At 37.1% G+C, this 25,942-nt stretch overlaps 5 protein-coding genes and 1 non-coding gene across 9 annotated transcripts; 2 read left to right on the top strand and 4 right to left on the bottom strand.

Annotated features, from left to right (window-relative positions):
* Nucleotides 1-2,382: 2,382 nt before the first annotated feature.
* On the bottom strand, nt 2,383-2,454 carry TRNAT-CGU (transfer RNA threonine (anticodon CGU)). Its single transcript has one exon. It is a non-coding gene; the product is annotated as a tRNA-Thr (tRNA).
* A 1,151-nt stretch (nt 2,455-3,605) lies between these two features.
* LOC140801469 (HMG1/2-like protein) lies at nt 3,606-5,322 on the bottom strand. The gene is made up of 8 exons (XM_073156613.1): nt 5,127-5,322; nt 4,995-5,052; nt 4,739-4,855; nt 4,586-4,643; nt 4,442-4,486; nt 4,217-4,297; nt 4,006-4,101; nt 3,606-3,891 (listed from the first exon to the last, which is right to left on the bottom strand). The coding sequence occupies exons 2-8, from the start codon at nt 5,042-5,044 to the stop codon at nt 3,871-3,873; spliced, it is 468 nt and encodes a 155-aa protein (XP_073012714.1). The 5' UTR covers nt 5,045-5,052; nt 5,127-5,322; the 3' UTR covers nt 3,606-3,870.
* Nucleotides 5,323-5,917: 595 nt separating this feature from the next.
* On the top strand, nt 5,918-9,155 carry LOC140800638 (protein GET1). 2 transcript variants are annotated; one of them, XM_073155400.1, is made up of 7 exons: nt 5,918-6,102; nt 6,441-6,520; nt 6,625-6,695; nt 6,789-6,853; nt 6,935-7,016; nt 7,961-8,010; nt 8,832-9,155. In XM_073155400.1, the coding sequence occupies exons 1-7, from the start codon at nt 6,013-6,015 to the stop codon at nt 8,916-8,918; spliced, it is 525 nt and encodes a 174-aa protein (XP_073011501.1). In that variant the 5' UTR covers nt 5,918-6,012; the 3' UTR covers nt 8,919-9,155. The 2 variants fall into 2 exon arrangements, with proteins under 2 accessions (XP_073011501.1, XP_073011502.1); XM_073155401.1 differs by having other exon boundaries at nt 5,921-6,102; nt 7,966-8,010.
* A 572-nt stretch (nt 9,156-9,727) lies between these two features.
* LOC140801057 (uncharacterized) lies at nt 9,728-13,420 on the top strand. Of its 3 annotated transcripts, none has more exons than XM_073156057.1 (2): nt 9,728-9,917; nt 12,298-13,420. In XM_073156057.1, the coding sequence occupies exons 1-2, from the start codon at nt 9,901-9,903 to the stop codon at nt 13,163-13,165; spliced, it is 885 nt and encodes a 294-aa protein (XP_073012158.1). In that variant the 5' UTR covers nt 9,728-9,900; the 3' UTR covers nt 13,166-13,420. The 3 variants fall into 3 exon arrangements, with proteins under 3 accessions (XP_073012158.1, XP_073012156.1, XP_073012157.1); XM_073156055.1 differs by having other exon boundaries at nt 9,749-9,917; nt 12,384-13,420; XM_073156056.1 differs by having other exon boundaries at nt 9,749-9,917; nt 12,606-13,420.
* A 3,216-nt stretch (nt 13,421-16,636) lies between these two features.
* LOC140800824 (glycosyltransferase family 92 protein Os08g0121900) lies at nt 16,637-18,734 on the bottom strand. Its single transcript, XM_073155706.1, has one exon. It carries the CDS (start codon nt 18,508-18,510, stop codon nt 16,837-16,839), a length of 1,674 nt encoding a protein of 557 aa, XP_073011807.1. The 5' UTR covers nt 18,511-18,734; the 3' UTR covers nt 16,637-16,836.
* A 1,494-nt stretch (nt 18,735-20,228) lies between these two features.
* Nucleotides 20,229-25,125, bottom strand: LOC140801394 (protein NLP1-like). The gene is made up of 5 exons (XM_073156495.1): nt 24,996-25,125; nt 23,675-24,596; nt 23,140-23,187; nt 22,043-23,060; nt 20,229-21,299 (listed from the first exon to the last, which is right to left on the bottom strand). The coding sequence occupies exons 2-5, from the start codon at nt 24,584-24,586 to the stop codon at nt 20,440-20,442; spliced, it is 2,838 nt and encodes a 945-aa protein (XP_073012596.1). The 5' UTR covers nt 24,587-24,596; nt 24,996-25,125; the 3' UTR covers nt 20,229-20,439.
* Between the last annotated feature and the right edge of the window lie 817 nt (nt 25,126-25,942).

A 25,942-nucleotide genomic window follows, 5' to 3' on the forward strand; every position in this document is an offset into this window, starting at 1 on the left:
CTTCTTATGTAAGAATAATAAATCTCTTTATTCATAGTAATATGTTGTAGTAGCATGTGGTGCCCAAATTTAAAAATATGTCATCAACCAACCTAAAGATGACTCTACGCAGGAGACAAGCTTAATATTACATAATATTCAGGTTTGAAGATGACAATCATATTTTCTTATAAATTTGTAATGGAAAGGCATATGACTATAGAGAAGAAGAAGACAATGTTCTTTTTAGTTTATAGAGTGAGAAGATTCAAAGCCTCCACCATTAGTTTCTCTCCTAACTTTGTCCTTATCTAAAATTTTTATTTTTCCTCTCTATAGCAAGTAAAATATCCATATTCTACAATCCAATCAAATATTAGATAAATTTCAAATATCACAATCACTCATAGTTTTGTCTTGAGTACCAAAACTTATTTATAAGATGAATCACCAACTAACTTTGGACTATACACACCACTAACCTAGCTTTGGTGCATTATATAATTAGAGTGAAGTCCAAATAATATACCCTAATGCCTAGTTTTTTTATTGACCTAGGTCTTAAGTATATTTATGTTTTAGGCTTGTAAAATTCCAAAGTAGTCATTAGGGCATGCATGTGGATTGGTGCCTTATTTCTGTTAGGCATTATAAAAGTTATAATGTTAAGTTGTTTATATATATATCCTTGTATATCTTCAAGGTAGACATGCATGCATCTAAAATTTTCTCTAAAGGTTCCAACTGACCTAGAATTCATAGGGTCAGCCATACTTATCTTTGCCAAGATCCACATGGTTCATTGCTTTGTTATCTCCATAGATAACCATATGCTTACTTACAATATATATATTTAAAAAATATAGGATTTTTTTTTCATTTCATACTCTCATTTATATGAGATTTTTGCAAATTAGTTATAGTTAGTTTTTTAATTTAACATATAAAATTAAGTATATATAGTTTTTATAGTGGCGATGTTATAATAAAATGTATACAACTTATGTATATGTGGCGTACACTAGAGTCCATTATTATAAATTAAAATATTAAATATAATTAAATTACAAAAATCTCTGAATTTATATGTTTATTATATTATACACTCTATTCTTTTACTCGTTTTAATTCAACATTTATATTTTAAAGGAAATACTAAAAGCATCTTAAACCATCCCAAGTTGCCTTTAAAAAAAATATATAATTTATATTTAAAAAAGCAATAATTAAAAATAATAGAAAGATACGGTATAGACTGAAATAAAAACTTATAAGGTAGGGTATGGAATGGGAAAGGAAATTAAATTAAATAAATAAAAGAAGACTTTGCTATAAAAGATGATAAATTTAGGCTCAAATCTCTTCCATAGAAGAAAAAAGTTTAGGGATTTATCTAAAGAACTGATAGCTATAAATTAGAAAGGCCATCATGAGTCGTTTGACTTTGTATGTGGTATTAGGTATGCCGTTGAATTTAAAATCTAGTATCCATCTTAGTGGTCACACTTGTTTTGTTGCTCTTCTACCTACCATCTTCTCTCTTTGCTTTGCTTTACTTTGCATCCGAAATAGAGTAATGGAAATTGAGATCTTAAATCACCCAGCCATGGCTAAAGTCTTTAGCTCTCACAATCTTCACTTTACTATCACAAATAATAATAATAATAATAATAATAATAATAATAATAATAATAATAATGCATTATTCGAAATTGTTTTAAGTCTAGATCCATTATTTAGACACCGTGCTTAATGTTTTCGGAATAGAATCAATCGAGTATAAATGAAAATAAGCAATATTTTTAGAGGATTTAGATGTAATTAATGTTTTTTTTATAAAAAAAAGCGATAAGAACCCTAACACGTGTTGCATGTGGATATGTTTACCTGTGGCTCAATTTTTTCAGCCAATTATATTAAAAATAAGGAGAAGAATTTTATTATCTCTAAGATTATTACAAAATAGAATGAAATGAAATAAAAAATATAGTGGATAGCTTTTGATCAAATTAAGGATGGTGTGCTTAAAAGTACTCCAACATGCCATGTGCCGCCGCGTAGTCACCACCATTGGCCAATTTTTAAGTCAGGTGTGGTCTATATCACAAAAGGGATTAGCTTAGGAGACAAATTAGTTGGCTAATGACCTAATTATTCCCCCTTAATCCTCTCTTTATTATTATTGTAATCTGCCTACTTGCTTAGTGCAATTAAGCTGTGGAAGCCATCGGTTTAAGAATCTAATTAGAATATTGGGGAAAGGAGGAATAGAAGAGTGGCTGCTAGAAGAGTCATTTAATTGGATCTTATTGGGCCTTGGGCCAATTTTAGAAAATTAAATATAGCCTAGTTTTGAGTTACTTGGGCCTTGCAAAAATTATTATTAAAAGAAGAAAGAAGGAAAGCTCCCGGCGAGGATCGAACTCGCGACCTTTCGCTTACGAAGCGAACGCACTACCACTATGCTACGGAAGCTGTTATTAACATTTGTTAATTAATATTATTTTAATATTTTCATAAGTCCGTGAGATTCCAATTGCAATATTGTATGATCACTTAAGGTAAAGTTTAGAATCTTTTATATTTTATCTAAGTTGGTTAATTATATTTAGTTTTATTTGCTTGCCTCTGAGCTCCTAGGATGTTACACAAACATGTGATTTAAGATCACTTCCCTTTTAAGTGTAATGTTTACAATATAAAAGTAGTTAATGTAACTCATCCTACTAGAAAATGTCTTTTTAAGATCTAGTTCTTTGGGACACGAAGGCAAGGAAAATTATCTAGGCATTGTGCAGATGCCTCAGTTCAGTAATTGATACAAGTCCCAGTTTTAACTTTCCAGATCACTTACCTCACTGTCATATATTTAAGTAACAACTAATCAAGAACATCAACTATTTGCCTAACTCTCACTTATAGGATGAGGAGCAAATCTCCCTTTTTCCAGTCTGATGAGGGCCTGCTAATTAATAAACATAAGATAGTTAAAGGATCATCATATTGCCCTGTGCTTTTCAATCTCAAAACAGTCACTGAAGGGCTCACTTACCTTATGAAAGTTCTTGGTCAAAATACAAACCAGGCCATGTTAACAAACTGCAGTGCATCAGCCCACAACATTATAGTCAAATGCAGAGGCCTATGTGGTTTCATACCCACTTTATTCCAACGCCAAACTAACCTCATAGATAAATGCAGAAGACTCTATTCCCTCCAAAACTTATGCTGCATGCTCTTAAGGACATTATAATATTGCATCAGGGAATAAATAGATCAAGCAGCATATTCCTTGTATGCACACAAGCCAACAGTTTATCCTTGTATTCCACAATCCCCAAGAAAATATATGCAAATGAATAGCTTGAGCACAATCAATCACATTTCACAATCCCAACCAAAAGCACCAAAAATAAGCCAGAAAAATAATACAGCAAAGGCCAGACAACAATCTAATATTTCAAACTCTTTCCTTCAGATGGACATCACAGCAATAAGTTGTATAAAATATTATAGGATAGATTTTGCAATCAAACTAATTAAATCATATCAGTCGCCTAAAAGTATTGAATCATTTTTTAGAACAAGAGCTTATGAACATGAAAGATCAAAACAGAAACAAGTAATTGGAGACAGATATATGCCTTTTAAATCAGATCAGCACTTACAAAAGAAAATTAAGTACATGTGGAGGTGGATGGCAGAGACAAAGCCACTCTCTGTCCAGCCACATGGCTGACAAAATGGTCTCCGATTTCTACAGTAATTAAGTAAGCTAATCCCACTTTTAAGGCTTTTCATTTCCAGCAAAAGTTATAAGCTAAAGGGGGAAAAAAATGAAATGTAAGATGACTTCATTCACTGTCGTTTTCTTCCACGTCCATTTTAGACTTAGTCATCCTCCTCCTCTTCCTATCAAATAGGACAGCCAAAAACAAACATTTAGAACAGCAATATACTGGACGTTTCTTTTATAAATAAAAGACAGGAAAAACAGAGAAAATGGGGAGATTAAAAGTTTAACACCTCCTCGCTTCCTTCTTCTTCATCATCATCATTAATCTCAGACTTGGACTTGTCAGATTCCTCCTCATCATCAGCATTACTGTTCCCACCCTCAGACTGTTTCATCAAGCAAGATAAATATGATCAAATTACTAATTCATGTTACCAAATAGTTATGATATCTAAGATTCTTTTCAGATCAAAAAGATGGATGTAGTTCACTCAAATCAACCTGTTTGTTGTAGTATGCTGTAAGGATTTTGGTGTATTCGGACTTGAGTTTATTGGCCTTAGCAACAAAAGGAGCCTTCTCCTGTATTCAATAATTCCCAAAAAGGCTGCCTTTAAAACGAAATTAGAGGAAAAAAAAACAAAGAATGCCTGAATCATGAGAGCATAGTGACTAATACTATCTGAAAGAGGAATAAAAAAAAGGGGGAAAAAAGGAGATACTCACGGCCTCAGACAAGGATTTCCATTTATCACCTCCAGCTTTCCCAACCTAATATTGTTATGTGGGAAAAATACATATTAATTGTAAAATATTACGGAAAATTTAGCAAACAAAATTAACGGTAAGATAGATAGAAAGAGCTCTTACAACTGAGACAAGTTTATTGTTAGGGTTCTTCTCCTTAAATTGCTTCCTGAAATCTTCCCTATTTATTGTTGACAAAAAAAAAAGAGAGAATAAAGTTTATAATACATCCAGATTAGAATACCACAATATTAAAAGAGGAGATCACAAACTCACATAAAGACAAAGAAGGCACTCGGAGGCCTCTTAGGCTTGTTCGGATCCTTCCCGGCCTTTCCCTTCTTCACCGGCTTCTTGCTCGGCTTCTCGGCCGCCTTCCTCTTGACGGAAAGCCTTCAAACAGATCAAGCCACAAAATAACAAAAATTAAGACACGAAAATATCTCCAAACACCAGATCCGATCACGCACCGGTCAAAGCAGAAGCAAATCCAAAAAATTAGAAAGAAAATAGCAAAAGATCGGAGACAAACTTGTTATCGGCCTTGTTCGCCTTGTCGGACTTCGATTTCCCTCCCTTCATCGCGAGAACTGCGAAGAATCGACTGGATCCGTGAGAAAACCTCCCGAAATCAATCGGGATCACGCAGATTACGGGGTCTTACCTGCGAATTAGCGTTCGGGTTGGCCTCCAGGGTAGAAAGGGAAAGGGGGGGAGAAGAGAGAGAGAGAGAAAGAGAGACAGCGAATAGTCGTCGCGAATAAGAGAGTGGAACAGACAGAGAGAGGGATAAGAAAGGAGAGAATAGAGGGGTGAGGGGTGGGAATGGGAATTGAATCAAATATCCAACGGTCGGCGATAGACGAAAGGGAAGTTTGGGCGGGATTTGAAATTGTGACGCCACGTCACCGATCCGTGTGATGGCGTGCCATTCGGCAATAATAATACCTCTCACTCTCTCCTCTCTATGTGTTTCCTTTGTGTGCTTTCTCGCTCTCGTAGTTTTGAGGATAGAGGATAGAGAAGCCTGGGAAAGGGTGGGGCCGCATCTCAAGCAGCTGGGAAGGGTGGGTAGGGGTATAATTTTATTATGCACCTATATTTGATGGAATTACGAATCCGTCCCTCGTGATAATGTTCCATTGGCCACCCCACGTTTCTTATTGCGGTGTTAAAATAGAATGCTTTGTTTTTGCATTTATACCCCTCTCAAATCTCTCATTTATATTTATACCCATTAAAAGTTTATACTTACATATATACCCTTCAGAATCGACTTTGGAATCCAAAGTATAAATACAAATAAAATATTTCAGCAGGGTCTACATGCAAGAAAACCTAACTTTTCTGGGAGAGAATTATTGTTGGATTAATTATTTACTAGGCCTTAAATTATCGTACTAAGCCCAATTAAATTCTCATATTTAAGCCCATTGTGAATTTGTGATTTGGGCCAGAATCAAATCTAATTTGGATTACGAGGGTAAGTAGCCCATGGAATCCTTAGCTAAGAACTAGACGGCCCCGTAGGAAATCCCAGCTCTGCAACCATGGGCGGTGGATTCCTTTCGCCTCTCTCCATCTTCCTCCTCGTCGCCGCTCTACATCTCCTCGATCGACTCCTCGAGTTCGTCAAAAAGGTGATCGCTTTTTGTTTCTTCGGCACAAATTAACTTTACTCTCTTCTTCTACCTTCAAAGAGATCAGTGTGAATTTATCATCTGCAAGGGCTGATTTGTGTAAGGTATGTTTGGATTAGTATCATCTGCAAGGCATATATCCATGCAGAAATTTCAGCGCCTGTAAACATTAATTTCCTGATGGTTTAGGAATTTGGGTGTAGCGGGATGTGATGAATCTCGTGATATCGTAGATGATTACATGATGAAAGAAGTGATTAGAAGATGCTACACTCTTTCCTTCTATTAGCATTATTGATTGTTTTCTTACTAAGAGTCGTATACATTATATATTTCAGAGGGGATCAAGAAGTGGCGAACAACGTCGACTGCGGGAAGAAATCAACAAACTTTTGAAAGAGGCTAGCTCCTTGTCAACGTGAGCAATTCAATCGAATTTGTTAAAGTTGATGTGATTATTATCTTTTCTTTATCCATCTGTGACCCTAGGAATGTTTTAATTACATCTTTATGACGTTGCAGGCCCTCAACATTTGCTCAGGCTGCAAAACTTAGACGGTTGGCTGCTGCTAAAGAGAAAGAATTAGTAAGAAGTATGCCTAAATCTCAAATGTTAATGCTGTCCTCTTTTTATCATTTGTTTCTTGTCAGATTTTTCTTTTATTCACTTGCTACTTGTACTACAGATCAGGAGGAGAACAACAAGGAGAAGTCATATGATTCGTATGCAAGAGTTCTAATGATATCTAAGGTATATCTTCATGTATGTGATGTTTTTTGTGCTCTTTCACCTGACAATATCAAAGAATATTTCACTGCATGGTTACAATAGGTACTAATTTATGCGGGACTCATTTGGTTGTTCTGGAGTATTCCTGTCGCAGCAGTTCCTCAACATCTCTTGCAGCCTTTTGGTATATATCAACAAGCCTTCCATTTTATAACCACATAGAAACTATTTTGCACTGCTTGTGCCTACTTATTGAATATCTCATTTAATATATACTTGCTTTAATATGACTAGGCTACACTATGGTGTAGTGCTGAATTAGATAGTCTCTGGATAAGCTTGGACCCTACTTCCAAAGCATTTAGGACATAGCTCTTGCCTTGTAGCAATTGCCTCTAGCAAATTTCTGCAGAAATCTGAGTGTATAACTGTTTGATTGAATGGTTATTATTAATTATTGTATTCCAATAATTTTGAAAGAGAGACTTTGAAAATAAAGTTTTGCAAAACAATCAATTAAACAATTGTAACAATTCGATAACTCAATCAATTAGTAGTATCCCTAAAATGGTGCTGTTAGTATCAATTGAGAAAGAAAATGACAAACTGTCGCTCTTGATCTCCAACGTCTTGATATTGTACAAAGTTTCTTACTGAACATGAGAGCAATGAGAAGTACATAATAATTGGTATTACGAGGTATTATTTGTTGAGGATTCTAGGGACTTTGCATAAGCATTGCACTTAGTATGACATTGTCTCTTTAGTCATAGTCAGGTTATTTTCCTAGATGGTTTAGCAGGACATCCTTCAACCAAGCTGGCTTACTGTGATTTGTAGCACAGTAGGACCTTTATGTTCCTTGCTAACACTTGTTTACACAGGAATTCTACTTTGCCATTTTGCGCGTTCAGCATTGTTGTTTATTGATATAGATAACACTTAAATCTTCCTACTTTTGTTGTATCTACACTTTGTTTTGTATTATTCTAGAGGTGGTTCTCTTCTTAAATTCACTTTGATTGCTTAATCAAAATTTAAAAATTTGGCTCCAGCAAATATCTGTCAAGTCGTTTCCATACTTGCAATTGCTTCAAGAATTAACTCTTGGTTAATGTTTTCTGTCAGGGAAGATATTTTCTTGGAGAGCTGGAGATGCTACCAGTGGCCAAGTCATGGTAGATATAACTCATCTCAATTACAATTTATCATGAACTTTATAAACCATTTATTATTTATTGAGCAATGATACAAACCGATTATTTATTAAAAGAAATTTCAATCTATTGATAAATCAAGGGGTATAACAGATAATCCGATAATGAGATAGGATGGCTAGGATTTTAAAAAATATCAATAAATGGGGTGTGGATTCAACTTTCTATACATAAAATAACACCCTACATTTTGACTCTCTTACAAATAAATTCTTATATTTTATTATTTATAAATAAAACTCTTCATTTGCTATAAAAATACCAAGCCATATCCTACCAATTTGGACTCCGTTCAAGTTGACTCGTATGACGGTTAGCCAAACACACCGTGCACCAACAGTTGGATGTGACTTGATATTTTTTAGCAAATAGAGGGTCCTATTTGTAAATAATAACAATAATAATAATAATAAAGAAGTTTTATTTGTAATATAGTCAAAATATTGAGTGTTACTTTTTTAACTTAAATATATGAGGAGTTTCCATTTGATTTGATTTGTTTTAATATTTATTGAGCCCTATGTTTAATTTACTATTTGTAAAATATAGGGCTCAAATTATAAATATTACAAACACAAGTATAAATTGGAATAAAATAAAATAAAGTAATTTTGCCACTTTGGAGGTAGAGACCGGTATTTCAGGTCATATTAGCAGTTACTTTCAGTTAATTTTTTTAAGTAGTATACAATGTGAACTGTTAGATTAGGAGAGAAATTAATGGAATATTAAACCATTTGTCTTATTTATTACACCTTATTGTCTCACTGATGTTTATGCAGGTTGGAATAATACCATGGCTAGTTTTGACTTCTCGAACCAGCAAGTTCTTGTGTGAAAAACTCTCGAAAAGCTTCTTTCATGTGTAGATTCTCAAACTCTCCAATGAGGAATGTGTAGTTGTAACTTTTGACTCCAATTTTGGTTCACTGTTGCTATGCAACACTAAAAGTTTTGTGTTTATCACTAATTGTGCCATCATCTCCTTGCATCTATCATAGAATAGATTTATTGTTCTTCAGTCAACTAATGATTTGTTACTCGAAAGGAATTGAATTGGTTGTGCTTTGTGGTCAGGAATCTATAGAGGATGCAATCTTTGAGAACCTCATAAAATGAGAAAAGAGAGCTTGTTTTCTTGTCTGCCTAATTGATCATCCATTAGTTTTTCTTTACTTCATTTTCAGTGATTGGCACCATCGACATATACTTGGTACTTCTTGTTCTATTATGAAATGCAATTTTGTTGAAAAGTTACTATTGCCATTATTTGAATCAGAAAGATGAATTGCATTTATTCTGCTTAGCTTTACTAGTTCCAATTATATATGTATACAATTCATTTCGGCCCACTGCAACGCAATGCAACTTTTAATGATCTACGAAGAATATAACAAGAGAAAAAAGAAGAGCAAAATATACTTAATTGGAAGAAGAAAGCAAAACTAAGCTACAAATTGCTCGTATGATTATAAGGTTGAAGATATTAAAATAATTAAAAACTATACACTTCTTACTTCTTTTACTTTAGGCGGGTTAACGGGTTAAGTGGCTGAGTTTATCGATCCGCTAGCATTCGGATCGGGCCTGGTAGGTCGGTTAGCTTGAGGAGGTCCGAGAGAGAGTAATGGTTAATCCGACCCGATCATGAGCTCTTCCTGTTTCGATTTATAAACTAGACGAACTCGTTCTGTTAAACGCGAAACTAGGGTTTCGATCTCGGTCGCGTGTTCCTCCATTTCTCCTATTCTATTGATCAATTTGATCTCCTTCCGAGAAAAGAATTCAACGCTAGGGCTTCGGCGACGACGGCTTCTGGTTTTTCAAGCAGAAGCGAATAGGGCAACGATCATGTACGGGTCGAGGGGGTAAGTCGAGAAAACCCTAATCTTTACTTTTCTTGTTCTTGGCTATGGAAATATAATATCTGTTGATTAATTTTTCTTGGTCGTGTTCTTTGAAGAATATTTGCTGTATTAACCTAGAATTTAGGTTCTTTGATTTCTTTGGCCTTCTTCGCTGCTACTATTCGTGGGCTAAGGGTAGGGTCGGAGGGATATTGATCATGATTGTTCTTCTCGTTATTTTGCTGAGGCCTTGGTTTATAGGGTTATTGGACCAGAAAATTTCTAGGTACGAATTGTAGCTTCTCAATAAAAATTATGTTTTGAATGGGCAGCCAATTTTAGATAAAAGAATAGATTGTTGTGCTTCAGGATTCCAGTTTCTCTGTTGAATATTGCAGCTTATGGAGGATCCCTTAAACTTAATCAGCATTGAAATTATGTTTGTTGGAGGGAAACCTAGTGAAGTCTCAAATTTCTCATTTTTCACCCTTTATTTCCAAGAGATGGTAGAATCTAAATTTTAGTTAGGAGATGTTGTCCTCTCTAGATGCAAGTAACTACAATAGATTGGTTTCTTAGTAGGACATTTGATATGTAAGGCCTTGTTTGGTTTGAGGCTGAGCTCTGAATTTGATTAGTTGGTTTCATTTCTTAGTCTTGATTTTTTGAAGAGTGAATTTGGTTAGATATAAAAAAGATAAAAAGTCATTTAGTTACTGAACCAAATTAGAGGTCTCTAAACCAGTTTAAGGGATGGTCTATAAACTCAAAGCAAACAAGGCCTAATATTTTATTGTTTGGTGAGTTTCAATATCATGATGGTAGCTGATGTTAATCCTGTACTTGAGCATCCACTTTTAGTACCGTGGAATTGTTTAACATAGTCAATTTTACAGAACATACTATAATCCTATTAAAAGCTTGAAGTCATATCAAATTGTTCAAAACTAAAATTTAAATATTATAAAAGCTTGAATGTTGACACAAAAGGCCCATCTGAAATTTGAAATGGAACTGATACCTTAAATTTGGGTATGGTTGCTTTCACATCTTAGAGTTGAATATCTACCGGATTTTGATAGAGCTGGACCTGGACTTATCCTCAAGCACTTTCTATGAAAGGAATAAAAGGTTTGCAGTTGCATCAGTTGAACAACACATAAGACAATATTAAGGGAAATGGAATATTTATCTTGCTTTGATGTGCCAAATAGTACCTTAGGTTATTTTTAGTAGACCAAAAAACTGTTGCGATTATTCGCATGTTGAATAGCATGTGGAGGCATAGAATCAATTACTTGAAGTCCTCTAATATGTCAATACTTAATAGGAGCTTACCTTGATAATAAAATATCCTTAAGAAAGTTTCTCAATGTAGATGCTTGAAGTCTAAAAATATTAACAATTCTTTGAATTGGCAAAAGAATTATCGGTGCAAAAACAGTTATAGAATAGCTTATGTTCAGATACTAAATATAAGGCAAAGGCTTCAAGTGCATAGGAGTTTTACTGTTTGTTAGAAAGTGCTTCAACTTGTATACGTAGTTGTCTTCAAAAGGTAACATTTGACTACTACCAAGGCAACTAATACCAAACAAAGGCAAAGAAAAGAGGTTGATATCTTTGCATGTTTTTTGGACGACCAAACTAATTTTTTCCTATCTGATTATTTGTCATAAGGAATGGGTAGAACATAAAATTAAGAGGAATGTTTTGCTGACAAATAGGAGAAAGTGTGAAAAAGTGAAAGATCTTCAATGCCTCAAGGTTCCTGGCGTATCTGCAATCTGGATTTCCATTAGAAACTGTGACAGTATGAAACTGAACTTCTATCATGGGCCGATAGGAAAAAGGAAGATACTATACGATGCAGGTCTCAAGTAGGATCTCTCTTTAGATGTCGTTATCCCTTCTCATGTCACTCACACTGTGGACTCGCTTATTTGTTTCAGATAATTACTGTGACCTCAGTTGCCTTAATTGCAGCAACCTGGTTATGCCTGCCCCTTTGCTTCTTTATTATCTTCTGCATTTGTTACAGTATTTTTTTGGTGTCATTGCACACAGTAACTTTAGATATCTGATGGCATGTTGTTGGAACCAGGCATATTTTGACTGTAGATAGTTGGAAAAAGTGTTTGTTTTGGTGCTTGTGGTGCTTGTGTGGTTTTTCTCTCACATCATCTGCTATGGGTACTTCTTGGTTAGCACGTTTTTGCTAGTTTTAGATGTTCCTGATATAGGGGGCCTGTTATTTCTGTATCACCAAAAACATTTTTAGGGTCTGCTGCTAATTTATCGATAGTACAATTGAGTTTACTTGGGTTGGGTCAATTTATTAAATGGGAATTGAGTGTGGGGGGTACTCTCCTTTTCTTGGGATGTCTTGAATAATGTGAAGGGCAATGATGGGAAGCGGGGGGGTTTCGGACGGGTACGAGGGAACAAAGAGGCCACGAATGATGGAATCAAATCCCTACTTCGCAGTGACTGGTGCGAGTGCTTCAGATGGCTACGATGTTGGCTCGAAGAGGCCAAGGATGATGGAATCAAACCCCTATTTCGGTGGGATGGGCACCAGTAGCTTCTATCAGCCTTACAGCGGCAGCTACAGCGGAGCTAGCGGCAGCTTATACAACTTTCCTGTGGTTCGTCTCAGAGGACTGCCTTTCAACTGTGATGACCTTGATATCTACAAGTTCTTTGCAGGACTGGACATTGTGGATTGTTTACTGGTTCACAAAAATGGGCGTTTCTCTGGTGAGGCTTTTGTTGTTTTTCCCTCACAAATGCAAACAGAATTTGCTCTCCAGAGGGACAGGCAGAATATGGGGCGGCGGTATGTCGAGGTCTTTCGGTGCAAGAAGCATGAGTACTACAGTGCAATTGCCGCGGAGGTGAATCATGGGGGTGCCTTTGATAGTGAATACCGTCAAAGCTCACCTCCTGCCCGACCTAAGAAATCCTACGAGGACAAAGACCAGATGGAGTACACTGAGGTCCTTAAGCTTCGTGGGCTTCCATACTCCGCGACCCAGTCTGACATCATAGAGTTCTTTGGGGACTTTGAGCTGAGTGAGGACAATGTGCACATTGCTTGCCGCCCAGATGGGAAAGCTACTGGCGAGGCGTATGTCGAGTTTCCATCTGCAGAAATAGCAAAGAAGGCGATGTGTAAGGACAAGATGACAATCGGGGCAAGGTACGTGGAGTTGTTTCCATCGACACCAGAGGAGGTGAGGAGAGCCAAATCTAGATCCAGACAATGAAGATTCTTCCAGGAGATAATTTTTCTGTCCCTAAGTTGAACTTTCTGCTTACCTTGTAGTTTTCCTTAACCTTGGTAGTAGGTTGTTGTTACGTGTCATGGTTCTTTCTTATCTTTAAAGAGGTTATAATGTGAGGAATTTTGTGGAATCTGGGGAATCTCTATTCAGTGGCGTATTTTGATATTAGAAGTTCCTGTACCCTTATCAGATAAAGATATTGTGTTTCAAATGAAGGAGAGGTTCTTTGAAGTAGAATCTATCTAAACAGACTATAATTCTTTACCTACTACTATTCATATTATGTATCGTATCACTTGTCTTGCATGACATTTTATTGTGTATCAATGGTTGTTAAACATTGATTCTATTGCCTGGGTGGGATAGTAAATTATCTTAACAATTGCTAGTGGTTGCAATTTAGAATCTATGCTACTTCATGCTTATTGGTGTTTTATGGAAGTGGCAAAATGTGTCACAGTCGGGGAATAAGAAATTTTGTGATTTATCCTTGCAAAAGTAAACGAATGAAGAGGATTACATATAGCTAATAACATTTTTTGAGAAATAGTAGAGCATCACCTATAATAATTCTGAAGTAAATAAGATTAAAATTCCAATTTAAATAGAAAATTAGTAATTAGTAGAAAATTAAATAATTAGAAAAGATACTCCATATATAAAATCTATGTAAAAAACATTTTGAGATTGGAAATCCTACGTAGTTAGACATCTGAGCCGAAGTTTAGGCAAAAGTTTGATGCTTTTGCCAACAAAATTTGCAAACCATTTAAAAAAAATTGTTTTCAATGGTCTTGAAGCCGGAAAGCGATAGAATAACAGATAAACAAATGGAAGCAGTTGGATTTGCTTCTGGATGAATGAATACAAAGCAAGAGGAGAAAAGGAGGAACCTCTAAAGTAACCTCTAGTTATTACAACTGGCTACAGAACAAGTACTTTTGTGACATCTTGTACCAATTCATCAAAAAATAGTGTACCAAACCTTTTGGCATAGGAATACTTTGACTACTTATACAAGTATTCAGTCACACCAGCAGCATCAACAGGGACTACAGGGTTAAAGTCTTAAAGAGCCCCAAAATTATTTTCCTAAACAAGCTTCTGGACAGGTGATGATTGTCTGAATAATTATTTTGGATAATCACACCTAAACCCATGAATTGACTCCTTACCTTATCTTCGGGATAACTAATATATGCCTCGTAAAGTCTTCCCTTTTTTTTTAAGCAGTGTTTCATTCAATAATCTCCTTTCAACATCGACTAAAAAATAAGATAGATTATTGATATTTTCTTTTAACATTGTGAAGAGAGCAAGAGAAATTAGATAGTTGAGAGAATTAAAGTGTTACGGAAAATAATAGAATCTATATGAATTGTAATTAATCCTAATTATTTCTATATTATGTTTATATATTTTTATTTAAAAAAAAATCTAGCACTGTAATATATCAAGTTAGTGCTTAGATCAATTGATGATGAAGTGCTAATATGAACCTACTCATTTTATTTTATTATCAATAAAACGAGTGAGGAACTGGATGGAACCTTGTTCCAACCTATAGATTTGATTAATACTCTATTGCTATACCTAATCATTATTAAATTTTTTGGCGTGTGGGTCTTTAATTTTTGACCATTGAACTGGTCAACACGTTCACTATGAAACTGTGCCCTAATTTTTGACCCTTTTTTTTGTTCTTTTCATTTCGCCATTGTTAATCGAGGGTATAATTTCATTAATTAAGGTCTAAATCAAAATTAAGGAAATTTACACACTGTATTGTAAGCCGTAAGACAGCATATCTAAGATATAAAAAAGACATGCATAATTCTAGAGAGCACTAATTAACTAAAATTCCATGTTTGTGATTTATGATCCACATTGTGTAAGATTATAAAAGAAGATAATTTTTTTTTTAATTCTCAGAATTGAATTTTAATTTAAATACAAAAGTCTTGTATTTTTAACGACAGTTTATATCCTAGAGAGACCCAACAAGACAATTAAATGTTATAACAAGTACACTACCCATAGGAGACTACTTGGGTTGATGAACTAAGGTGCATAAGACTCTCTTATTTGCAAATTAATTATCTCTTATTTATAAATAGCATTTCAATATTATTTTTTCTCTAAACTATTTATAAATATGATCATCGTGTATAACCTTAAGTTATGTATATTATTTTATCTCAGCGGAGAGGGAGTGTGCTAAAGTTATCACACATTTTTTTATTAAAATATGCAAAATCTCATACTTATTCTCGATTAAGACTCACAACTAAACGAGAGCTATATCTATTTTGAGTTAATATATAACAAATATAAGTGATCATGTATGTATTAATGATATCTTACTCTGAGAAGTAATAGCAAGATACAATGACCATAATATTTATGGAGGAAAGGTTGGATATAAGACAAAAGTAAGTAGGATCGGTGAAAGTTGACTAGAATTAATAATTCAGTATAATAATTTAACTTTTAAATATTTTTAATTTTAGTTTAATTTAAATTTGGACATTAACGGGTTAATTCGCCTGGCCCAATTATTAAATAGATCATCTTCAAATTTATTACCTTTGAGCTATTTAACATGTTTAAAATTTGACACGTTAATCTATTTATGACACGACAAACTAATTTTGCTTGGAATAATTTAAAAACTATTTATAATATAGATAAATATATTTATAACATTAAAAATCTATTTATAATATGAAAGAAAAATCTGATTATAACCTAAATAATTTATATGAATTATAATAACTTATATAATCCGATAATCCATTTATAATCCCTACAAAGCTATTTAAATGAGTGGTGTTCGTGTTCATATTTAAAAATTTTGATCCACTTAATAAATGAGTGGTGTTCGTGTTTCGTATCAATTTAACCCGACTCGCTAACCACCGACTGTATTGCCACCTCTACAACTACGTACAATCAACGATAAGGATAGGCCATCACTGTTCACTAAGTTAACTACAAATTCTCATATCCGCTCTCTCTCTCTCTCTCTCTCTCTCTCTCTCTCTCTCTCGTATTATACATGCGTCACCGATATAGACATGCATGCATATGCCTTTCCAGTTTCCACTTGCATATATATATATATATAATGTCAAGCAATATTGATAGCAAACTCAACACATCGTATATAGTTATTGAATACATCACAAAATTGACAATTCTACAATCATATATTAAAAATACCATATTTAATTCGTATTTTATCATTCTCTATTATTTTCGTAGAATATTAATAGTAGCTTAATGCTATTTCCTATCCACAACTCCCCTTTAGTTGATTTAAAATATTATGGACAGGTAGCCGTCTTAGTTTGTTTCGATTGGGCTCTCTTGTCTGCTTCCAGTAGTTATGACAAGGGCCACCTCATCTATGACTTGGACTCATGGTTATCCTGTAACAGTGACAGCTAGATCTTGCCAACATGCGTATCTTTTCGATTATACTCAGGTAACCAAAGATTACATGAATCAAATTCGTAATGTTATATACAAAAAATTGTCACAAAAATAATGAGTTGGATAAAAGAAGGGTGAAAAAAGAAAGAAAGAAAGAATCTTTACATCACCAATTCTTTTTTTTTTTTTTAAATGTCTTGGTAAAGTGGTAATAACTATCATAATTCCCAAGCCATTCGATGGCGTCTGTCGGAGTCCGGCACCGCCGCGGCGAACCACTTTTGGGTTGTGTTCTTGAGGCGAGTATCTTCCACATCGCAGAACATATTACTCCATTTGGTCGGCTCGACCGCTCTGAACCCTAATCCGGGCGTTCGATCTTTAGATTCGGGGTTCACTGGGTCCGTCCAATCTGCCACGTAGGTCGATACCCGGCGCCGGAACTTCACCTTGAACTCTGCCCATGCCTGGTACTTGTAATGGTTGACCCGAGCCGACCCGATTGGGACCCGCTTGGTCTCGAACCCGTCGGTTAACCCGAAGTGATGGACCGAGTTAACCAAGGACCGGTCCAATGCGTCGAGCTGGACAAAAGATTTGTGCCTCTGCTCCTCCCGCCTTCGACACGTGTACCCTTGTGTGACCCCACCTTTCGGGTGGACCCGGTTTCCGGAGGGCCCGAACTCGTAGCAGCTGATAGAAACCTGCCCGATGTCCGGCTCAGTGGGTAAGAGAGAAGTCAGCATGGACCGGTTGGGTTCGGCCGAACCGGACCAGGCCGGGGAGAAGACGAACTCGTCCACGTCGAGGAAGCCCATCCATTGACACGTGTCGCGGTTTACAGCAGCGCAGTGGGAGAAGCCGGCCTCCTGGGTCTTCGGCCAGGGCCAATGGCGGGTCGACACGTTGAAGCCCTCCGAGTTGAGTCGGGCAACCGCCGATTCCAAGTCGTCCTCGCTCCCGTTGTCGTAGAAGATGAACCGCTCGACGCCGACTCCCGCGTGGTAGACGACCCACTCGGGGAGGAACTTGGCGGCGTTGTACACCATCGTGCAGGCGCACATTAGTGCGCGGCTGTCGCGCGGCGTGGCACGTGGCGGGCGGTAAGTGGCCAGCGAGGGGATCGGCTCGGGATCCGAGGCGATCGAGAGCGAGACCCGAAGAGTCTCGGATGTTCCAGAAGCCGCCTCCTTGGGCGGGTGGGGGCAGCGGAAGACCTCCTGGGCGGAGCTCGTGGCGGTGGCGACGGCGACGGCAGAGCCGTCTCCGGAGAGATAGACGCAGCTGACGTCGGCGGCTGGGCGGCTCGCTCCGCGGCGGTTGTTGATGCCCTTGGCAAAGACGATGACGTCATCGGGGGTGGAGACCGCCTCGTAGACGAGTCTCGTCCACCGGATCATCTCCGGGGGGCGATTCCAGACGTCGGATTTTAGGATCGGAGAGCCAGGCCAGATCAACCGGGGGGAGTGGAACGGCCTGAGCCCGCGCACGCTCCGAGGCAGGGGGCATCGGAAGGCGGCTAGGTCGGAGCCTGGGATGACGCCCGCGGAGCTCGCGGGAGAGGCGGAGCCGTCCTCAAAGAGGCAGCGAAGCTTGCCGCCGCCGCCAACGGCTCCTCGGGGGTAGAGGAGGAGCGCCTCCCAATCCGGCAAAAGTACGGCTTGAGCCGGATACGGGAGCCTACTCTGGCTCACTCGGGGGCTCGGCTCTTGGTGGAGCAGCTCGCGGACGGCGCTGCTGGAGGACATATACACGGACTCACTTACGATTGAGTTGAGAGTAGAGGATGACAGGAGGTCGCGGCTGACGTGGAGGGACATGGAGGCGACGAAGAGGACGACGGAGACAATAAGGAGTGAGAATAGTGACGTCGTCCGCAGCCTTAGTCGCATGGTTCCCAAAAACAAAGAGAGAAAGCGAAGAAGACAACGAAATAACAAGAAGAAGAAGAAGAAGAAGAACGAAGAACGAAGAGGAATCTTGGTATATAGTTGAAGGGATTTGATTTGGTGGCTAAGGAAATAAAGTAGGATGTTTCCGTTTACGTGATTAATGTATCTCGAGGATTTCTTGATTGGGTTTGAAGCGGAATAAGTAGGTATTTATAAAAACCAAAGTAGTACGATTCCCGTTCGGAGAGGGGGGGAAATAGACGAGAAGCCGAGTCGGACTCGGGCCGACGTCAAGGCTGACTGCTATTAGGAGTAGTGTCCGATTGCCGTATGATTTGCGAGGGAGCAGAGCAGTCAACGTTGCCGAAGAATATGCATATGTTGGTCAACTTAATTCTGTGGGGGGTTTTTTTTTTAATACAGGAAATGATTATTACTATAGTACTATATATTCTTAAAATATTATAATTACATTGAGATTAAAGTCTAAAGTCTAAGATTGTTAAGAAAAAATAATTTATCTTCCGTTACGCGAGGATTTTGATTAAATTCCAAGTGTCGTGAGATTTAACATTTTAAACCTTGAGAAAAAAAAAATTCATATTTTCGTCATTTAGGTATATCTGTTGATCTTAGAAGTAACCTACGGAAATATTTTGTAAGTATCTCTATAAATTTAGTAATAAATTTGTGTTTGAAAGTGGGGTATTCTAAGAATTCTAATCATAATTATGACACTTTGAAAAAAATTTCAGACAATGAAATTCCCTTAAATTTAGGGTGTGGTGTGTTACTTTCCTGGGATTAATTAGAAAGCATCATACTACTCTTCGAACCCAAGTCTAAGCTTCATCATGTGGCGCAAACTAACCAAAATTGACCAAATAACGACAGGCAGATGGGTTATAGAACGATCCATCCTAGCCGTCCATCAGCATCACATCATTGGAATATCTTATCCCGAGCAGGCACGGCCGGCTGCTATCCGAGTCGTTATCGAGCTATATATTTTGTGTTCCGAAAGCTTTCCCGGATATCTGAACTTATCCTTACAGCTTCGACCGTCCACCCGTCATCCGACGGCGGTGATATCAACAAACGCAAAAGGCACGACATCGTTATCGGGCAGTAGAAATAAGCAAGTTTGAGTACGCAAAGCAGCCAGGAATAAAGGTGGAGAATAGAAAGGGATAGCTACACGAAACGAAGGTTATTCCAAACGTGGATATGTGGAAAGCCTAAGGCGAATATCTTGCTGTTGTCCAAGTGGGTCCCAAGAGAAGGATAGATTGTGAGTGGGCAAAAAGGGGTATAATACACCTGTACAAACTCGGCATAAAGATTCTTTCCAGAATTTATAAAGGAAAAAGATCTCATACTGTTGTGGTCGGTGCCTTCCGTGTGTAATTCTTAATGATGGTTAATAACTTAATATGCTTCAGGATTGGAAATTTCTTATGATTAGTAAAGATTACGGTAAATTATGCTTTACCCCATAAAAAATAATTTAACTGTATTCTGGTTTGATGATGGCATGAATAATTTAGTTAGCAAGTTGTTTATGATGAAAAATATCGACACCAATAATTGATAGAGATAGTTTTGGATCGAAATTTTAATGAGTTTATCTGAATGCTTATTAATTGTGATTTGACCAAGTATCATTTTGTCAGTATGGATTCACAGTTTCAAACAGTACAAAATACTTGAAGCTAATATAACCTATAAAACTCACTAAATCACTAATGCTTTCAAGTCAAAATGAATGTTTTTATTTACATTTGCTCTCGGTACGATTTCAGTCAGTATTAACAGAATAGAGCACTGCACTAAGAGCTACATCCTGAGTGAACCATCTAGAAATCTACAGTAGAAATTCACCGAACTATACAACTCATCATAAGGAAATTGTAGCTTGTTCTCCTGTTGTCACTTGTTAGTATCTAGGCTGAAGACTTTGCTTTCTAAGAGATGCATTGAGTTATTGGATTCGGTCGCCTTGATGCTAAGGTTTGGAACAAGGTGAACTGAAATTTTGATTGTTGGAGCATTAGCTGATCTGCACACATGAATGCACTCCTGTAAATCTGCATCGCATGTAAGTAAAATCCACTCTGAGTCATCGTCCAAATACTTGAGATTCAGAGAACTAGAACTGGCTATACTAAAACGCCTGGCGATCTCTTCTTTCATATTTTGGAAGCTCCAAGTAGGCTCCAATCTGAGCCTTACTTTATCACCCCCATACATGGCTTTAACTCTCATGCATTCGTCTGCATTATGCTGTGAAGAGGGTGGACTTACAGAAGAACGATGCTTGCCAATGGACTTATGGTTTTCAGATCCTGTCAGACATATTGGTGCCTCTTGAACTGAGAGATGCACATCTACGTCACTATTTTCTATTCGGGGATCTGCAGTCTGTGATGACTGCTTAGCCCCAGAACAACAAGAGTGGCTGGAAGCAGAATTTTGGCTGCCTGACGTCGGGGAGGGAGAAGTTGATGAGGTATGATGACTAGATTTAGGATGTTGCTGTTTGGTGGCATCTGGATGATCTTTTTCACTAACAGGGGGAGAAGTTCTGTTTCCTGAGACATTATTAGCTGATCTAGAGGCCTTTGCTATATTCTTGCGAAGGGAAGTAAGAAGTTCTATGTCAGCACCATGAACCGAGTCAATCACGAGCTGCAACTTCTTTAATGAGTGATCTACTTTCTTTATCTTCCGTGATGGCCACCGAGTTATTCCATGCCGCCTGCATATTCTCTTCAGAGTAGTAGGACACACTGGAAAAGAGAACAAGGTTTAGAGAGAAAACAGAAAGTCAAAATTTGAGGACACGAGATTGTTGTTTAATAAATTAATGCACTAAGAATTTGGCCATTCACATATGTGAAAATTTTTATAGTGGCATGGAACAAGTAGAGATAATGATATAAATGATCACAAAAAATGCATTCATCACTTCAAAATCTTTTACAATCAGAGGGAAAGTATACACTGAGAGCTTCAAGAACATCTGAACCATTTCCAAGAAGAAAAAGAGATTCAACAGTGTGAAAAAAATATTCTGCATGAAAGGAATACTGGTACACATGGTTATATTAACTAAAAGTTCATGTATGAGATCCTTATGACAAGTCCATCTGTTGCACTAGACCAAACAGCATCTATATAATTAATGTTCTAACAGCATCCTATATTTTTATGTATCCTTCCAACATGTTCTAGGTTTATGTTTTAATATTCATCCATACTGAAGTAAGTATCGCCCCTATGACTATGACCAATTGTCTCTATTTATACAGTGATATCACTTGAGGAAACGATACTGACATATATTATAACAAGATATGACTGTCGGATTGAAGTTTAATTTTATCAAGCAGACAATAAGTCCCATTTGTTATTCACCATTATACAGACCATATAACATATAATGCTGCTACATGCCTACATTTTGTTTAACATTTACGGACATAAAAATACAGTTGTATCTAGGATCTATTTGGTATTGAACACCACTAACCTCCAAGGCTCTTAGCAGCGTCCTTCAGGCTACCGGCAAAGTATTGTCGAAGAACTTGAAAACTGACAGTCTTCTCTGTCTTCATTCGTCTTTTCTCTTTTGTTTTCCTAGAATTTTGAAAGCTGTGAATACCATTTATGGATTCTTTGTTACTTTTAACCAAATCCTGGTGAAGCTGACTAAACTCTGTGAATACCTTTTCTGAAGGTAGTAGCCCCTCTAACTTACTTGCGTGAGTTGTGACAGTGAATCCTCCAATTTCATTCTTACCAAATTCCAAAAGACTTGGTTCTTTTTGCTTGGACTGCAGTAAACTCGTGATCCAAGATGATCCCTCCACGGATGGCTCTGCCATATAATTTCTAACTGAAAAGTTGTCAATAATTTCTTGTCCTTGAACTTCATTAGAAACATACATATCAAAAGGAACATTGGATGAATTCAATTTGCTTATTTCTAAGTTAGCCTCATCCTCCAGTTCTTTGGATGTAACAACACGTAAAGTCTGGCAAAAACTTTGTAGCGTGCTAGACAATGAATCAAGCATCAGCTTCTGTTCCTCAAATTCTATGCAGTTAGTGGGTAGAAAGAACTCTAATACAAAGTCAGCTGTCCCAGTAAGAGTACTTCGCAGGCGGATTGCAACTGCACCCTTTAGATTGAACATCCTAGCATGATGAGACAGGGGATATTCTGACTTACTGGAAGAAGCTATATCCAACGAAAAACATGGTTCATTTGTCATGAAAGCTCTGCCTGCCACACCTTGTCCTCTTAACAAGTGATGTTCAGAGCATGCCTCGTGAAAATTTAAAACTGAAGGGTCATTCACATAAGATGCAGCATCAACAGTAGAGAAGCAGTACTTGTAGTTCTCATCGGAATGCCGGCTGCCTCTTTTACCTTGTTGAGCACATGAAATCCAAGTTTGAGCTAATGGCAGTTTGTGCGTCTTACAAACGGCAGTTAAGACTTCTAGTATCTCAGGTAGAATAGCTTGGTAGGACGCACTATTTATCTGAAAAAGGAATAACCACTCTCATTACTTGAGTAAACATAAAGGATTTCCTATCTCAATTTGTAGCATGTCAGCTCACCTTTACATGAGGGATACTTGAAACTCCAGAACTTCTGAGATCAACTGCCTGAAATAATAGCTTCATTTAGCAAAAATCTAGAAAAAGAAAAAAATTGCCACCATTTGACCACGTCTTGCATTTTCTATTACCATCCAAATATTACATTCTTCACAGAAGAAGTTATAATCATGCGTACACTATATTGGCAGTTATCTGGGATCAACAATGCAAAACTTTAAAAGTACGAAAAGTATCTTAAATATAAATGAAGCATGGCTACCTAAGTCCTATATCCTAAGGTTTTGGCCAAAGGTTTCTTCTTTGAAACTAGCATAAGAAAATAATTCTGCACAATAGAAGATAAAAGTACTTTCAGGAATTATAGAAGGGAAGAGTCAGACATAGGAAAGTAGAAAGGAAAACAGCAGCAATTTACAGCATTAGAGTCAACATATATATTGCACGCATGGTACAAATAACATGAGACATAGTATGGCGGAATTATATATGACAGTACAGTACATAGAATCAGAAGGACAAGATGTATCTGAACCTGGAGAGCACTGCAGATGCTATTTAATTCAGAAGTGTAATTGGTCTTCTGCATTGTCATGATAACTTCCACAACACCCAGGCAAGAGCAATTGCCTTGTTCAAACACAGGAAGCGCTACTGATCCACGAACATTAAAATGTTGAGCATAACTAAGACGCGGATACTCATAGCTGCTAAAGAATTGAACATCTGGTGTCCATTCAGGCAACTTTCCCAAAAAGACTCTTCCAGGCAAGCCCAGTTTCCCACCTGAGCTCCATTCAACTGAGAACTGGTAATTTGTGGATACCTCCCTATAATGCACAAGCTTCTCACAGTTGGGATCTAGCGAGAATGGTTGGCCACAAGTTGTCAGAACGAGTTGGTTTCCGCTCTTTATAGGCACCCATAGCTGAACAAGAATATTAGCAGCTATTTGGGTCTCCTTAATATAACTTAGAGCGTTCATGAATCTCTCCTTTACAGTAGTAGTGGAGCAGCTCGGCTGGATCCACCAACTAGTTCCAAGATCAGGCCTTGAGCTACTGTTTTTCAATTCGCGTGGCTGATCCGAGTACATTACTTGCTTGATGGTATTCGAATCAAGTACCTGTGTTCTATCAAAATCCTCCATTTTTGTTTCGCCTATTAGTGGATTTGCAGGCATAGCTGACCTTTGTGTATCAACTTGGCTATTATTTTCCAGGAGCACAGGATCTGCACTATCGCTGACTTCAAAAAGAGGTGAAAAGTTCAACAATGAATCGAAGGAATTTATCGACCGAGGGGTATCGATTTGCAAGGCATCAGAAGAATTCGGGAACTCCAACCAGCCATCTCCCAATAGAAAATTATCTAGCATGTTTAAATCCACTGGGCCATTCGAGAGAGCAAGTCCTGATGAGCTACCAGCCTGAGGACCCTCCTCCATGACTAAATTTCTTTAGAATGTCATCAAACAGTTTCAACCATATCAATACCTATAAAAGAACCATCATATAAGATCCACCCCCCACCCCCCCCAAAAAAAAAGAACAGATAGAAGAAAGACAGAAAGAAGCTAAGATAGTACTAAGAATCCGATGGTAGAAATGAAATGCAACACCAATCCTAGCTTGATTTCCCCCATCCACAAACCATGATCTATGGAAGTCAGAACTACAGATAAAAATCTATCATCTTAGCAAAGAGCAGTAGAAAAAGGAGCACAAAGCTAGTTTCCAAAATCTCTCTTATTTTTACTCTGAAACCAAGGCCAAAAGGGCTTTTGTTGGCCAAAACTCCATCAGGGTATCTTGCAATAGTAACCCAGAGCAAGTGTAACAAAGAAATCAACCAACTTACTATTTTTCCTTCCTCTCTGGACGCTACTTATGAGATGGATCTTCTCCTCTTGTTCATTCCCAAAAGCATCTCTGCTGAATCCTGGAATCAAATAGGTGGTCTCTCTCTGATGCACCTCAGATAAAATAATACTTCTTCCAACCAATCCCAGTTCGTTACTAAAGTCAAACTAATATTAGAATTGAGTTGTGTGGAAGAGGTGGATTCTCAAGTTTTAGAAAAACTCTCTCTTCCCAATTTCAAATACAATGAATGAATGGCAGGGTCAAGAAGGAGAGGCTAGAGCAATCGAACAGGCGGTTTCCTAGAAGAGGACAATGATTGGGTCCCTACTGTGCTAACCTATTGTGTCCCGTGGTGGGGCAGGTTAGATTCTGTCTACGACCGAAGAAGGGAACAATAGATTATTATTATTATTATTATTATTATTATTTTCCTTTAGATTCTCGAGGGTGCTGATATTTTCAGAGTTTTTTGGGTTGGGGGCGGGGGACCAAATTAGACCTATTTTTAATTTTATTTATTGAAATAGTTTACCCCCTAAATTTAATAGCAAAAGTTTCAATTTCACTGTACCTCTAAATAAAATGCTAAATTATTAAATATTTTATCCAATTAGAAAATAAAATATTAATCAGATCAATATTTTTTTAAAATAAATGTATTTATAATTAATTTTTTATTGAAAAAATAAATATTAAATAATTCGGTGATTTACTAGAAAAAGTATATACATATAAAACTTTGGAAAGTGTTTTATTATTGAAAATTGTTTTATTATTGAAAATACTAAATGAGAAAGATAATAGGTAAAAATATAAAGAAAATTTTATAATCCCCGTACATTTATATTCGATTATCTATTTTAGTTATAAGATATATAATCATGAAAATACTAAATAGATCTATAAATCAGAATAACATAGTATATTTCTCGGAGATG

This window comes from Typha latifolia, chromosome 14, assembly GCF_019914945.1.
Source record: "Typha latifolia isolate L0001 chromosome 14, TyphaL0001v2, whole genome shotgun sequence".
NCBI lineage: Eukaryota > Viridiplantae > Streptophyta > Magnoliopsida > Poales > Typhaceae > Typha > Typha latifolia.